The 15,002-nt window shown below is 34.5% G+C and overlaps 1 protein-coding gene across 1 annotated transcript in view; it reads right to left on the bottom strand.

Moving 5' to 3' along the window:
* SAMTOR (S-adenosylmethionine sensor upstream of mTORC1) overlaps window positions 1-15,002 on the bottom strand; it is an 86,925-nt gene that overhangs the window by 41,517 nt on the left and 30,406 nt on the right. The window contains exon 3 of the mRNA XM_040472204.1: window positions 13,121-13,291. Coding sequence (XP_040328138.1) covers window positions 13,121-13,291 — 171 coding nt within the window. The remainder of the gene's footprint in view (window positions 1-13,120; window positions 13,292-15,002) is intronic.

The following is a 15,002-nucleotide window of genomic DNA, read 5'->3' as shown; positions in this document are numbered from 1 at the left end:
GCTAATCTAAAAGAGAAGCCAGCTCTGACCGGCAGATCCACAGGTAGGTAGTCTCCCAAGGCCAAGTGAAGCAGAGAATGGAGAGAGCCAGAGAAGGAAGGGAATGAGCTCAAATGGTCAGCCACCTGTGGCTACAACAGCTGCTGCCTGGTGAAACAGAAGAGGTCAAGAAAGGAATGGGTTGAAACCTAAGAAGAAGCAGGCTTTCATACTGATTATAGAATTTCAGCTCTTATTGTATCTCTTTAAATAGCAGCTTCCCCATAAACTTCATGGTAGAAGGTTTAGGAAGCCAAAAGACACTAACCCTATTCTTTCTTCTAGGTCTCAAACAAGAGATCCTGCCCAGACATGAGTACTAGCTATCAGAAGAGTTGTAAAATTCCTTTCTTTGTTTTACAGTTAACAGCAACCTTCAAATTTATCCATACATTTTTTCCCCCTCCAAACCATGGCTTTCAAACAATGTTACAATTATACTTTCTCAAAAGAATGAAATTATAAGTAAAGTAGGGAGACTGTTAATAACACTAAATGAAGGTATCTAAAATCTGGTATTCATGTTTCCCCCCACATATGCCATTGTCAATTAAATCCAATTTATTGCATGTCCATTATTTTAAACATAGTGGGAAAATTAAAATGCCAGTGATAAGGAACTAAGTTATCAGTCTTAGTACAACTGAGACAAAGATAAAATTCATTAAGCCTGCTTAGTGAATTTTTAACCTCTCAATTTTATATCAACTGGATATATAATTGAGAAGCTAAAATTAAACTGTATACTCAATTTTATAATTATTAAAGAACATGTGTAACATACTAGAAATATATTGTCACTAATTCTGCTTAAAAGCATGAGGTATAATTAAGAATTTTCTTTTTTAAGAGAACAGGAATAAAAACCCTCTTCTAACTGTCCAACTCTTATATGATTTCATTTGATTCATTTTTAAGGAATTCTATATGGATTAAAAAGAACTACCTGTATAAAAGAGGTTATAGGTCTATAGGCATAATGCCACTTAGTACACTGGGAGTCTAAGTAAAATTAATCTGTTCCACATATTTTTCCTTGCTACTGTAATATGATTTCCATGTGTCAAAACTTTTTTTGAATAATACTCCTGGATGGGAAAATGATAAAACATGGCACAGTGATTCTCAAAAGCACAAGATCTTTTTTTTCCTGCACTCAGCAAAAAAGAACTTTGTTTAAATTGAAATGCAAACAAATCCATTAGTTTGACTATTATTAATATTTAAAAGCAAAACTTTGAAAATTATGATTTTGCTGTAAGAACACCTTACACTTGCAAACTAATGCATTTACTATTAAGCAACCATGAGTAACAAACGTATGCAGTTGAAGAATTAAATGTAAACTAAACCACCTAGTACTTTTACATATTTATCGCCTTTAGTATTATGCTATGTTTTTTTTTTAATCTTACCTTTATTCTTCTATTTTCCATGTTACCTGGCACAAAGAACTAGAAATACAGTAACACTCAGCATATATTTTTTTGAATGACTAGAAATATACCTGCTCAGGTGTTCTGATTGCTGAGGCCACATGATGTGTCACTCCACTGTATTTCTTTGACTTTCACTTATAGATTTTCAGACTGAATGTCTGTGTTCAATTCCAACAGTCTTTCTCTTTTCTGTTTGCTTGTTCTTCTAAGCCATGAAAAAAAATTACCCAATTCTCTCACTTCTTGGGAGAAGTGAAGTCATCAGCTAAGTCATGATGTCCATTTACTTATCTTTTTTGTCTACCGTCTAAATCTATCCCTTCTTACTGTATATTTCTAATGAAGCTATGGTTATATGGTGGGCTCTGTGTTTAATAGGTAGGATCATCATATAGTATATAGTCCAAACTTGGACACTTCTGAAATAAAAGGAAGCACTATTAATAAGCATAAACCAGCACTGTACAAGACAAACCAGGGCACAAGGTCACCCTACTGATAGGCAGGGTAACAAAGTAAAATTTATAGTACAATTTAATGGTCAAACATTCCACCAGTTAAACTATGTCTTAACTGACTTTCCCTTTTATTTAAAAACATTTTTTTAATAATTATTATTTTTTGTGAGACAGAGTGCGAGCAGGGGAGGGGCACAGACAGAGGGAGACATAGAATTGGAAGCAGACTCCAGGCTCTGAGCTGGGGCTCGAATTCACGAACTGTGAGATAATGATCTGAGCTGAAGTAGGAAGCTCAACTGACTGAGCCACGCAGGCACCCCTGACTTTCTCGTTTAATAACTGAGTATGATTCTTCATTGTCTTGGTTAGATGTATCCATCTATGTTCAGTATACTCTAGCATGAAATGTATCTAGATTTATCTAAAATCTCTGAAAACTGGTATTATATGTATTGCATCCCTACTAAAAATCTGCACAGGACTATCCTTAATCATGACAGTTACTACAGCAATATTTTGATACTTCCATATCAAAATCCTGTGATGAAGAAGGAGTTATATTTATCAAAATGCAAGTGATTTAATTTTTAAAAAAAGGCAAAACATAAATAGCATCACTCTCCAACACCCCATATAAAATTAGTAAATGTTCTCTGAAGTTTAATACCAAGAAACCAAGTTATCCTAATTAACTAGACAGGATGGCAATAACTAAAGGAAAATCTATTCTCTGAGTATGATTAGTAATTTTAAGACACTAAGGGAAAAAATTATGGACGAGAAAGACTTATATACAAATGGTGGGAAATAAGAGCAGAGCCTTTAAGAAAAGTATTTCTTTTGGAGAAGTACTAAACAGGAGGTTATTTATTAAGAAAGTGATCCTTCTAAAGATAAGAAGGAGATGATGATTAAAGTTGTAGCACTAAAAACATGATTTATTCTTCAACCCACCCAACTACACACATACACACACACCCAAACACACACACTTCTCTTCCTTGGCTTTAGCCAAGTGCTACTCTTCTCCATTCCCCAATTTTGTTAATGCTGTTGTATTCACATTAAAAATAAATGCAGTTGAGTTCTTATTTCAGTGATGTAAGATAATAAAAAATTTACTCTGTAGACTTAAGGTACAAAATGTGTATTGTGTCACTTGGGTAGAAATGATCTGAATTTCCCTAAAGATACCCTATTTTAACCCTTCTACTTGCTTTCACGCTTCTCTTAGAGTATCATTACTCTATTATAAACTTCCAATGAACAATCCTCTTAATCAGCATCCTATTGATGGTTATCCTTCTCAATTCTTATGTTCACTGGAGCTTCCTTTTCATTCCTGTTATATGTGAGCATTCCCTAAAGTTCCATAATTAAGGTTTTCCTCTCTTCTCTTTTTACTCTACCATCTTTCTCCAGACTGATTCTGGTGATATTCTGTATAACCAAATGGCACTGTGTCATTCCACCAATCAAAAAAATCCCAATTGCAGATTAGACTTCTACATCTATTTCCTGATTTCTGAACTCCTTTCTTACCTTTAGATTCACATTTTCAACAATATGCAAGATAATGATAATCAACACGTGCTTGTTGAATTCATTAATTTAATGGAATACTTATTGGGGGCCTAATGTGTGTTTGACACTATTCTAGGAGCTGAGTTATCCACAAAGCAGTGTGGATGTTATTTTCAGAGTTTACAGTGTGGTCTAAGAGGAAAGAAACCATGAACAGAATCAGGGAAATACAATGTGTTAGAGCAGGGGTTTCAAAGTTTTAGTCTCAGAACCCCTTTGCACTCTTAAAATTACTGAAGACCCCAAAGAATCGTTGTTAATGTGTGTTATAATTATTGGTATTAACCATATTAGAAACTATAGCTGACAATTTTAAAAATTACTCATAAAAATAGCAACAATAAAATCATTTATACTTATTTTTAAAAAAACAACCAATTTCCTAAAAAAATTTAGTGAGAAGTGTTTTCCTTTCCTTTTTTTACAAGTTTCTAATGTTTGGCTGGAAAGAAAATAGCTGGATCATCATCATGACATCATGGTTTTATTTTAGTATGCAGCAAAAGCACTTTTTGTTTACTTCTCATCACATGGTATGTTAAACAGACGATTTGCGATGACTGCTCAGAAGTTGTTTCATAAAATTTATAACTTTTACTGCTGCATCAATGACAATCTTTTTTTTTTTCTTAAAGTTTATTTATTTATTTTTGGGAGAGAGGGCGCAAGCAGGGGAGGGGCACAGAGAATCCCAAGCAGGCTCTGTATTTTTCAGAACAGAGCCTGATGTGGGGCTCAATCTCAGGAACCATGAGATCAGGACTTGAGCTGAAGTAAAGAGTCTGACTCTTAACTGACTGAGCCACCCAGGTGAACCCACCCCTCCATGACAGTCTTAAGTGAAAGTGGCCTTTTTTGAAATTGTGAGTGCACAGTAAAGAATACAATGACTATTAATATAGTTTGGTGCCAATGTTTTGATTTGTGCTAAGGTGTCAGCAGTTTTATCCACCATTGCTTTTGGACTGTCAGTACAAATGACCACAGGAAAAAAAGCAAGTATATTAATGTGGAAATACTTTGAATTCACAGCTCTTCCCAAAAAGCCTCAGAGACTCCTAGAGATCCATGGACCATACTTTCAGACCTGCTCTATTAGAGGACTACGTGGCTTTGTTGACGATATCAAGTCAGTCTAGGAGTAAAGGAAGTTCTTCCTGAGAAAGCTGGATGTTTAAGATTGTAAGGGGTGCCTGGGTGGCTCAGATGGTTAAGCATCCGACTTTGGCTCAGGTCACATTTCGTGGTTTTTGAGATTGAGCACCATGTCAATCTCTGTGCTGACAGCTCAGAGCCTGGAGCCTGCTTTGGATTCTGTGTGTGTGTCCCTCTCTCAGCCCCTCCCCCCTTGTGCTCTGTATCTGTCTCTCAAAAAAAAAAAAAAATGTTAAAAAAAAATTAAGAAAAAAATACTATAAGAATAAACAGTAAATTATTCAGGTGATAGGCATGAATGAAGGGTTGTTAGACAATTTCTAGGCGGAAGGAATAACAACAGGGCAGGAGCTGGAACTCTACATGAATAAAAGGGAGATTGCTATTATTTAGTTGTAGAGTTAAAAAGAAAAAGTACTGAGAAATGAGGGAGATAAAAGTCAATCAAGAAGGATTTTTTATGTCACAATAGCAGTTTGAACTTTATCTCAAGGGAAAAGGGAAATCACTGAAAAATTTTAAGTAAGAGAGTTGGTATTATCAGATTTGTGTTTTCAACACAATTCTCATGTTGTACTGTGGAGAATGGATTGGAATAAAACTGCAAGTAGGAGACTACTGCAATAACCCTGCTAAGAGATGACGGTAGAGATAAAAGGCCGACATAATATTGAGAGCTTAGATACTGAGAGTATCTAAGATACTTAGAACTGAGAGTAAGACTTGGTGACTAACTACATGTGGGAAGTCAGAGAAGGGAAGGAGTCAAGAACACATCTTAAAGTTTCTGGCTTGGGCATACAGATAGGTTTAATGAAACAGTGGGCACTGGAAGAGGAACAGATTTTGGTGGTTCAGAGAGCAAGAAAGGGGAGAAAACTGGCTCAGTTATGGTATCTCACAGGCACAAACACAGAGATGTCTAGTATGTAACTAGATATATGAAGTTCAGGTAAGAGATCTGAAGTGGAGATAACAGATTTGGAATCATCGGCATACATATGTTAACCAAAGCTATGGGAGTAAATTAAGCTTTCATGGCAGGATATGCTAAGTGTGGAGAGCCCCAGGACCAGCACTTAAGAGACAGGCAGAGAAAGGGAATGTATTGCTTGCTAAGAGAAAGGCACAAGTAAATGCACTGGTAAGACGACATGTTCTTACAGCACATGAATTAAGATGAAAACTAAGTTTATTTATTTTGAAAGAGACAGAGAAAGAGAATCGTAAGTAGGCTCCATGCTGTCAGCCCAGAGCCTGATGCAGAGCTCAAACTCACAAACTGTGAGGTCATGACCTTAGTCGAAATCAAGAGTTGGATACCACCTCCTGAGCAACCCAGGCACCCCATGAAGACTTCATTTTTGAAAGATAACATTGCAGTGATAAGGAGAAGTTATATGGAAGAAGTTGATTGTCAATAACCACCAAATTACCATTAAGACTCATAAGTACATAATGACAGCACATGCCTCTGACACTCCCATAAAATGAGTAACATTCATTGATATTTGTTTCAGGAAGGGTTTTAGGTAATTCATTAGAAAATACTAATTTGCTAGTTAATAAATGAAAACTCCATTTCCTAAATTATCTTTCTTAAATTTCACATGTAAATCTCATTAGCTTTATATATTTTTATTAGATCACATTAGATTCAATTCCAGTTACTAAAATAATAACTTGTTTTAGATAGATGCTAATGTTTAATAGCTGAAAACACACAGTATACAGAACTACATTAAGAATCTTATAAACTAAGGTTAACAGAAAAAATTTGTTTTGAATGCTATATGTTTTAGTAAGGAAGGAAGCACATTTACTTTAAGAATCTCTCCAGACAGAATTTATTTTGATAGAAAACATTTTGTAGTCATCATTTTCTTTTACATACAGTCAGGTTATAGAATTCTAGATCATGGTATTCTCATGATGATTTGTCAACTGCACTATTATCCAAATTATGTTTTGAATTGATATAATCCTCACTACTTTCATTCTCAACATCTAGTACTTTGGATCATTACCTGAAAGCTCAGAGCTTTGGGGATTTTATACATAGCTCTTCCCACTTTTTTTTTCAAATAGCTATAAGTTTATAGAGTATTATTTTTATAAAGAAAAGGAGACCCAGGATTGTTAGATATTTTCTCAATCCATGATAGATGAAGTACAGAAAGTATAATGGCAGCATGTGTGCCATGTTTCTGCTATGTCAAATACTAGAATGTCATGGAGTGAATGTTATTTTCCTGATTTAATATGACTTTCTTTTATTTTGTAAATTTCCTTTCCCTGGTGTTTTATTTTATGTATCTGTTAGAAATGCATATTAACACAATGGGATGTCATTTTATTTCATCACATTAATAGAGAATTAAAAAAATAAAAATACTCCATGCTCATAAGTCTTGCCAACACAGACACTCATACTGCCAGAAGTAATGGATTTAGTATTATTTTTCTGGAAAGTCATTCAGTAATATGTACAACCACCTTGAGTCACTTGTACTCTTAACCCAGCAATTCATTCCCGGGAATTCATCCCAAAGCATAACAATTTAAGCACAAAAAGATGCTTAATTCTGAGATAAAATGTAAGAAAGAAAACCTAAATGTTCAACAAAAGAATAATGTATATAAAGCAAGATTCTTTATACCATATTAGCCTTCAAAAAAGGGCATTTGAGTTCTTACAAAGTCTACATTATTGAGCCCTCTCGGTTTCTTTCCTTTGAGCAATAAAGTAGTACTGAAGAAAAACCATCTCAAAACAACTTCACACAATGTAACTTCACATAAAACCAAGCTACATTATGGGGGGGGGGGCCGGGGGCAAAAAATTTAGTACAGATTTCGTAATTATACACCGAAATACAGTTTTACAATTTTAATTGGTAGATGTTTTCTTATAAAGATCATATTAAAAAGCAACATCATCAACTAGAGGAGTTCTCCAGTTTCCTTCCCACCTTAGGTTTGTTTCCATTACAAGCCAACTAAAGCATAACTTAGCCCCAAATACAGATAATAATACGGTCAATATTTAATCATGTTTTATACAGTCAGTCAGGAACACGTCAGTTTCACTTCAGAACGGATAATGGGAAATTTGGTTCAACATCTTAAACTACATTCTGCCAGCCTCACAGCATGAATTAGGAAGTGTTCCTTCTGATTCTACCTTCTGGAACAGACAGCAGAGAAGTGGTATCAGTTTTTTCCTTAAATGTTTGGTAGATTTCACCAGTGAAACTAACTGGGCCTTGTGCTCTGTGTTTTGGAAGGCTGTTCATTATTGATTCAACTTCTTTAATACATATACAGACTTATTCCGATTATCTATTTCCCCTGGTGTGAGTTTTGGTAGACTGTGTCTTTCAAGGAATTGGTCCATTTTATCTAAATTATCAAATCTGTGGGCACAGGTTATTCATAATATTATCCTTTTACTGTCCATGAGATCAGTAGTGATGGCTGCTCTTTTATTTCTGATATTAGTAATTTGTGTTTCTCCTTCTTGTTTTTCTTGGTTAGCTTGGTCTGAGGTTTATCAATTTTATTAATGTTCAAAGAAACCCGCTTTCAGTTTCACTGATTTTCTCAACCACTTTCCTATTCTCAATTTCACTGACTTCTGCTGTAATTTTCTTTACCTCTGCTTACTCTGGATCTATTTTGTTCTTGTTTTGCTAGTTTCCTGAGGTAGAAACTTAGAGAACTGATTTTAATCTTTTTAAAAAAAATATAGGTACTCAATACTATAAATTTCCCTCCAAGCCCCGCTTTCACCACATGCTATGAATTTGCTAGGATGCATTTTCATTTTCATTTGGTGTACAATATTTTGAAATTTTCTAATTTCTAATTAGAAATGTGTTATTTATCAATGTTTTGGTATTTTCTGGCTCTCTTTCTGCTACTACAGTCTGAGAAAATACTTTCCATGATGGTCTACCTTTTAAAATTTGTTAAGGTGTTTTATGGCCCAGAATATGGTCTATTTGATGAATGTTCTCAAAAAATATAAATACTTTTAAAAGGCGGCAAAGTAAGTACTTATTTTCTATCAATTACAAGTATATATGTACAAGATAAAAGACAGTTGGGACATAGCTACCTTAGGAAGAATGGGTGTTAACTGGGACTTGGGATAAAATTTCCAGCAATCACATTATATCCAGATTAAAAAAGTATCACATCTCAAATTTGAGATATAGAGGACTTAAAACGGGACTCTAGCAGTAACAAACATTTGGTTTTCATGAAATATAAGTACAAAAAAACAGGTATTTTTGCTACATTAGTCCTTGTTATCTGCACCTAGAAATCACAATGATCTGAATACATATTTTGAGATGAGACTGAGAAAAAGATAACCCTTGCTATCTAAACTTGCTTTCCAAAGTCAGAAGCCAAATAGATTTGGATGGTAAAGGATGTGTATCTTTCCATATAGTAATAACTACAAATAAATAAACATTTGACTTTTGAATATTTCATCTACCTGTCTGAGAGAAAGAAAGAAAAAGAGAGAGGAGAGGAAAGGAGATGAGACGAGACTATGATCCATTCTGGGAAAACAGAGTATTATTTTGTATTCAGAATCACTTTATATTTGGACATATACAGTGGCAGATTTTTGTGTGAAAGATAATGCAGAATGAGTGTTTTAATAGCATGGGAAGAGCAGTTTGCAAAATTCTTTATACTACATGGTCTCTATTGTGTAAAAAACAATGTCTATGAAAAAGACTGGAAAGAAATGTGCCTAAATGTAACTGGGATTGAGCAATAATTTTTCTACATCTATAACATTCATTACATGCAAATTTACATGTGATCTTATTTCATTTGTAGTTAAGAGAAATATTAAATAGGGATTTTAATATAATAAGTACTTTAATAGAGTTATTTATAAAGAAGGTTTAATATTAGTACCGAAGAGTATCAATTCTGGGAAGTTCAAGTTAAATTCAGGAAGGAGAGATGCTTCAAATATAGCCTAATATAATAGAGCAATAGTTTATCAGAAAGAGGATACACTGTACTTGCAACCAGAAATTGAGACCAAGCATGTACCATGAGGGGAATTTAAACAGTTCCATATGACTAGAATAAAGGCTGCAAAAATGGTAAGAGAAGCAGGAAGAGTAATGTCTACATACACATATTGGGGCCAGATGGTATATAACAGAGTTCAGAGTTTTTAGAATAAAGAAAGTCTAAGCCTAGCCATGCTAGTTAACTCATTTCAATGTTTAATTTCAATACTAAGTAAATCCTGACCTGTAACAATCATATTTGAATACTTTCTTTAAAATACTTAAAACCAAACTAATTTCTCTCCATTAAAATTAAACCAGAGACAGGAATTTCTAGACTTTGCCAGGGTAGAGCTGGCAAATCTACTCCTCAAGAAACAACTATAAAACTGGACACAATCATCAAAAACAACCGTTTTGGGACTCAAACAAAGGCAAACAAGTTGGAGAATGTTTATTCGTGAGAACCAACTGATCCTAGGTTAAGAACAATGAGGATTTGTGGTGCTCTTGCCTGAAACCACTCTTCTCACCCTCACCCCTTGCTCAGCTGGTGAGGAAGTTCTTCAAGAATAGGGCTGGCTGTGAAAAAGAGCAGCTTCACAGCTGGAAGGAGCTAACTTTATTAGAACAAAGGGTAAAAAACCCACACAGAGCACCGTCAGTAAAAGTAGAAAACAAACAGAAAGTCAGCAGGTATGCTAGCCTCAGGCTGCAGTTTTGGTTGGGCTGAGCTGCAGACTGGAGAACTTGTCAGAAATTTAACCCAAAAAATCCTGGAAATGAGAAAGGCATAGAGGTGCTAGGTAAGGTCTCCACATAGTCTTGACTGACCTGGAGGCTAAGTGAACATGCACAGGAGACCCAAGAGGATCTGATGGAAAATAAATGGTGAGGCACGCTTGAAAACTGCCTAAGTGTTAAAAGCACTCCCCAATCAACACACATCCACTGGGAGAGGGTGGAGGAGGCCTAACTGGCTTGAGGCACTGGAGTATAACCTGTGCTATCAATGATCACTAAGCTAAGCAGACAGACTCTAGGAAACCAGCCTAAAAAATAAAAATAACAATACTAGGCAAACTGCAAGGAAAGCAGATCCCACAGATTCAGCCCAGGCAAACTAGTAAAAAACCACTACCGCCGCCCCCTCCTTGAGGGAAAATCCAAACCAAGAGTTTCCACAATATATTATCAAAAATATATTGGGTGGTTTTTAACAAAAAATTACTAGATATACAAAGAAAAACAGGAAAGTGTGGTCCATGCTCAAGAAAAACAGCATTAAATAAAAAATGACTGAGTGAGCTCAAATGCTGGAGCAAAGTCTTCAAATTGGCTATTATAAAAATGTTCCAAGAATTAAAAGAAAACATGTTAAAAGAGTTAAAGGAAAATATGCTGACAGTGAGTCAACAAATAAGGAAATCTCAACAGTAAAATAGAGACTATAAAAAAGAACCAACCATATAGTGGGGCGGCTGGGTAGCTCAGTCAGTAAAGCATCCAACTCTTAATCTCAGGATCATGAGGTCAAGCCCCACACTGGGCATGGAGCCTACTTATTTAAAAAAAAAAAAAGAACCCTACAGAAATTCTAGGATTGATATGTTCTATATGTACCTGTCTTTGATAGCGGTATAACTATATATATTTTTTTTACAATGTCATCATTTAAAAAATATTCAAGAATGTTCATAACACCTGAGTTGCAGGATGTTTAGTAAGTCACTAAGCTTTGTAAGCTTTATAGTAATCTTTGAAAAGAAGATGCTTCATCCTTTCCTACTGAACTAATCAAAGTATGTTAAATTTTAAATAAAACTGCTTATAGTATTTTCAACATTATGTAAAATCAAAGTAACCAGTGGTAATGCTATGTTTGATATCTACTACATATTTAAATGGTTAAGAGGTTGATTTAATTTTATTTTCATGGTTAGCTTTCAATGTCTATCAAAAATGTTTCTAGAATTATTCAAGTTCAGTATTTTCAAGAAATTAATAAAGTATTACTTGATACTACAAATCTGTTCTGGTACTAAGGTGTATAAATAACTTTAATACTACTAATAATTAATTGGATTATAATACTTGTGTGTGTATATTATATATACATATATATATATTTAATCATAAAAAAGAATGAAATTCTGCCATTTGTTATAACATGGATGGACCTTGAGGCCATTTGGCTAAGTGAAATAAGTCAGGGACAGAAAGACAAATACTGTATGATCTGATTTATATATGGAATCTAAGAAAAACCAAACCCATAGAAACAGAGATGTGACTGGTAGTCAGAAATGGCAGTAGGGGGTGGGGTAGAGAAACTGAGTTAAAGATACAAACTTCCAGTTATAAGAAGTTAAGGGGATGTAAGGTACAACATGATGATTATAGTTAACAACACTGTACTATATATTTCAAAGGTGCCAAGAGAATGAATCTTAAAAGTTCTCATCACAGTCAGAGAAAGACAAAAATCATATGACTTCACTCATATGAGGACTTTAAGAGATAAAACAGATGAACATAAGGGAAGGGAAACAAAAATAATATAAACACAGGGAGGGGAACAAAACAGAAGAAACTCATAAATATGGAGAACAAACTGAGGGTTATGGGAGGGATTGTGGGAGGGGGGATGGGCTAAATGGGTGAGGGGTACTAAGGAATCTACTCCTGAAATCATTGTTGCACTATATGCTAACTAATTTGGATGTAAATTTAAAAAAATAAAAACTAAAACAAGTAAACAAAAATAATTTAAAAAGTTCTCATCACAAGAAAAAAAATTGTAACTGTGAGGTGATGGATGTTAACCAAACTTGTAATCATTTCAAAATATTTACACATATCAAATCATGTTGTATACCTTAAACTTACACAATGTTATAGCTCAATTAAACTGGAAACATATTCATGTATTTATTAAATAAAATTTGTACCTATGCACACATAAACTACTGGTAGGCAAATTTTCACATCAACAATAGAATAATGGCAATTGGTTCCATTAACAATCTTCCATTATTCCTTGTGATTTTTCAGTTAAGAGACAGCCACTTTAAATTAAACATAGTTTAAAATGGATTTTGCTGTTTTGATTCTTTTATTACCATAAGAATAATTATTACAACATTTAAGAAACAATTCTTTCTTATGTTTCCTGAACACAATCTGCTATAGAACCATCAGTTTTCCTGATATCCCTTAAAATTTTATGCTAGTTTTCTACCTACTAATATTATAAATCTGCATTTTTCAGCCTAATCTATTATCAGGGGAGCAAGCAAACAGCCCACTACTTTTTGTAAATCATTACACTATTTTACATTATTAATAGAGCTATCCAGGATGACGTTAGTAATTGAAATAGAAAAACTGTACTTACTCAGTTATAAATTCAGGGTTTGTAAAGCTGAGGTTGGTTAAATGACCTTCAAGTTTAGAAGACTCATGTGTACTTAAGGCTGGAGTGGTCTTAGTGGCGAGTACAGCTCTTTTTTCATCCTTTTCAAGTGCTTTTCTCTTTCCACCATTTTGGAAATATTCTCTGCATACACTACAAAGCAAAATGAAGTTATATTTTAAAATACTAGGCAGGAATATAAAATAAAATGGAAAAACATTAGCCTTTATTATTCAAAACGGGAAACTTTCAATTACAAATTCTTACTGTGAAAACGTCACACAGAGGTAACTTTGAGTACCTGTAGCACTGCACATACAATAAAGCATAATCACAGATTATATTTAACAAGTAAAAAGTATGTTTTCAAGGGTACAGATGTGCCTATATGTTTTGCTGAACTGCATTCTTAACTAAAACTTATGTTCCTCTAGAAAATCTTAGGTAACTCTGCTATTCAGTGACAGCATACAAAAAGACCAGTCGTTACAGTTAATTCTGAGCCAGGTCTGCTGGTAGCAGACAGATACCCCAATAGTTGTTTCTTAGATCCCTGTTGGCTTATGAAAACTAAGTGAGGATGTCAACATATTAAGAATTATTGATATTCTTATTTGCTCTGAGGGAAGGGAATACAAATCTAGTTCAGGTAAAAATGGTACTGTATCATATAGGTAAACATTTACAGAAGTTTGAACATTAAGGTGGTTTTTGTAACACCTGGAAATTATTCTTATCCATCAAGAGACCGTTCCTGTTTGTCTGAATTCTTACAGTAGTAAAATGCAGATTTTTTGAAGATGTTTCATTTTAAGCTCATATAGTTTAGAAAAGATCAGGTTGCCACCCAGCACCAGAAACCGATGACTGACATAATCTTATAAACAATTTTCTTCAAACCGAATACAATTTTAGAGTAGTAGGACACCATGCCTGGGTATATAACAGGAAAAACTAACATAAACCATAGAATCAACTCAAATATTTATTAGCTATTAAAGCCAAGAATCTTAAGGTAAAGAAAGGCTAACAAGACCTAGTTCAGGCCCTTGAGCTTACAATGTGATAGCTTACATGTGAAAACAATAAATGATACAATAATTACCAAGCTACTTGAAGGAGGAGGGAATCTAAACAAATTTTCTTTTTAGATTCTTATAACACATTATTAGTACATATAGCTCATACTTTGAACAAAGCTAAACTATTTTTCTCCATAGACTCTGCTTGGTGAATTTCCAGAAACATATGGCAAGAGAAGAATTGAAGAATTAATTTAAAACTGATTTCTGCAGGGTGCCTGGGTGGCTCAGTTGGTTAAGCGGCTGACTTCAGCTCAGGTCATGATCTCATGGTCCGTGAGTTCGAGCCCCACGTCGGGCTCTATGCTGACAGCTCAGAGCCTGGAGCCTGTTTCAGATTCTATGTCTCCCTCTCTCTGACCCTCCCCCGTTCATGCTCTGTCTCTGTCTCAAAAATAAATAAACGTTAAAAAAAAAATTTAAAACTGATTTCTGCAAGTAGAACTATGATCTAAGGGAACAATGCCCATCTCTCCTCATACTTACAGTGTGCTATTAGTTCAACTTCACTTTTTCTTAGTAATTACTATTAAGACTTCTTAAAAAAAAGATTTCTTTAATTTTCCTATGTAAATTTAGTTTTAATTCTTTTTTTTTTTTAATTTTTTTTTTCAACGTTTATTTATTTTTGGGACAGAGAGAGACAGAGCATGAACGGGGGAGGGGCAGAGAGAGAGGGAGACACAGAATCAGAAACAGGCTCCAGGCTCTGAGCCATCAGCCCAGAGCCTGACGCGGGGCTCGAACTCACGGACCACGAGATTGTGACCTGGCTGAAGTCG

This window comes from Herpailurus yagouaroundi, unplaced genomic scaffold (assembly GCF_014898765.1).
Source record: "Herpailurus yagouaroundi ecotype Mexico unplaced genomic scaffold, PumYag 100, whole genome shotgun sequence".
In the NCBI taxonomy this organism is placed as follows: Eukaryota; Metazoa; Chordata; class Mammalia; order Carnivora; family Felidae; genus Herpailurus; species Herpailurus yagouaroundi.
This window is presented reverse-complemented; position numbering and strand designations above follow the sequence as displayed.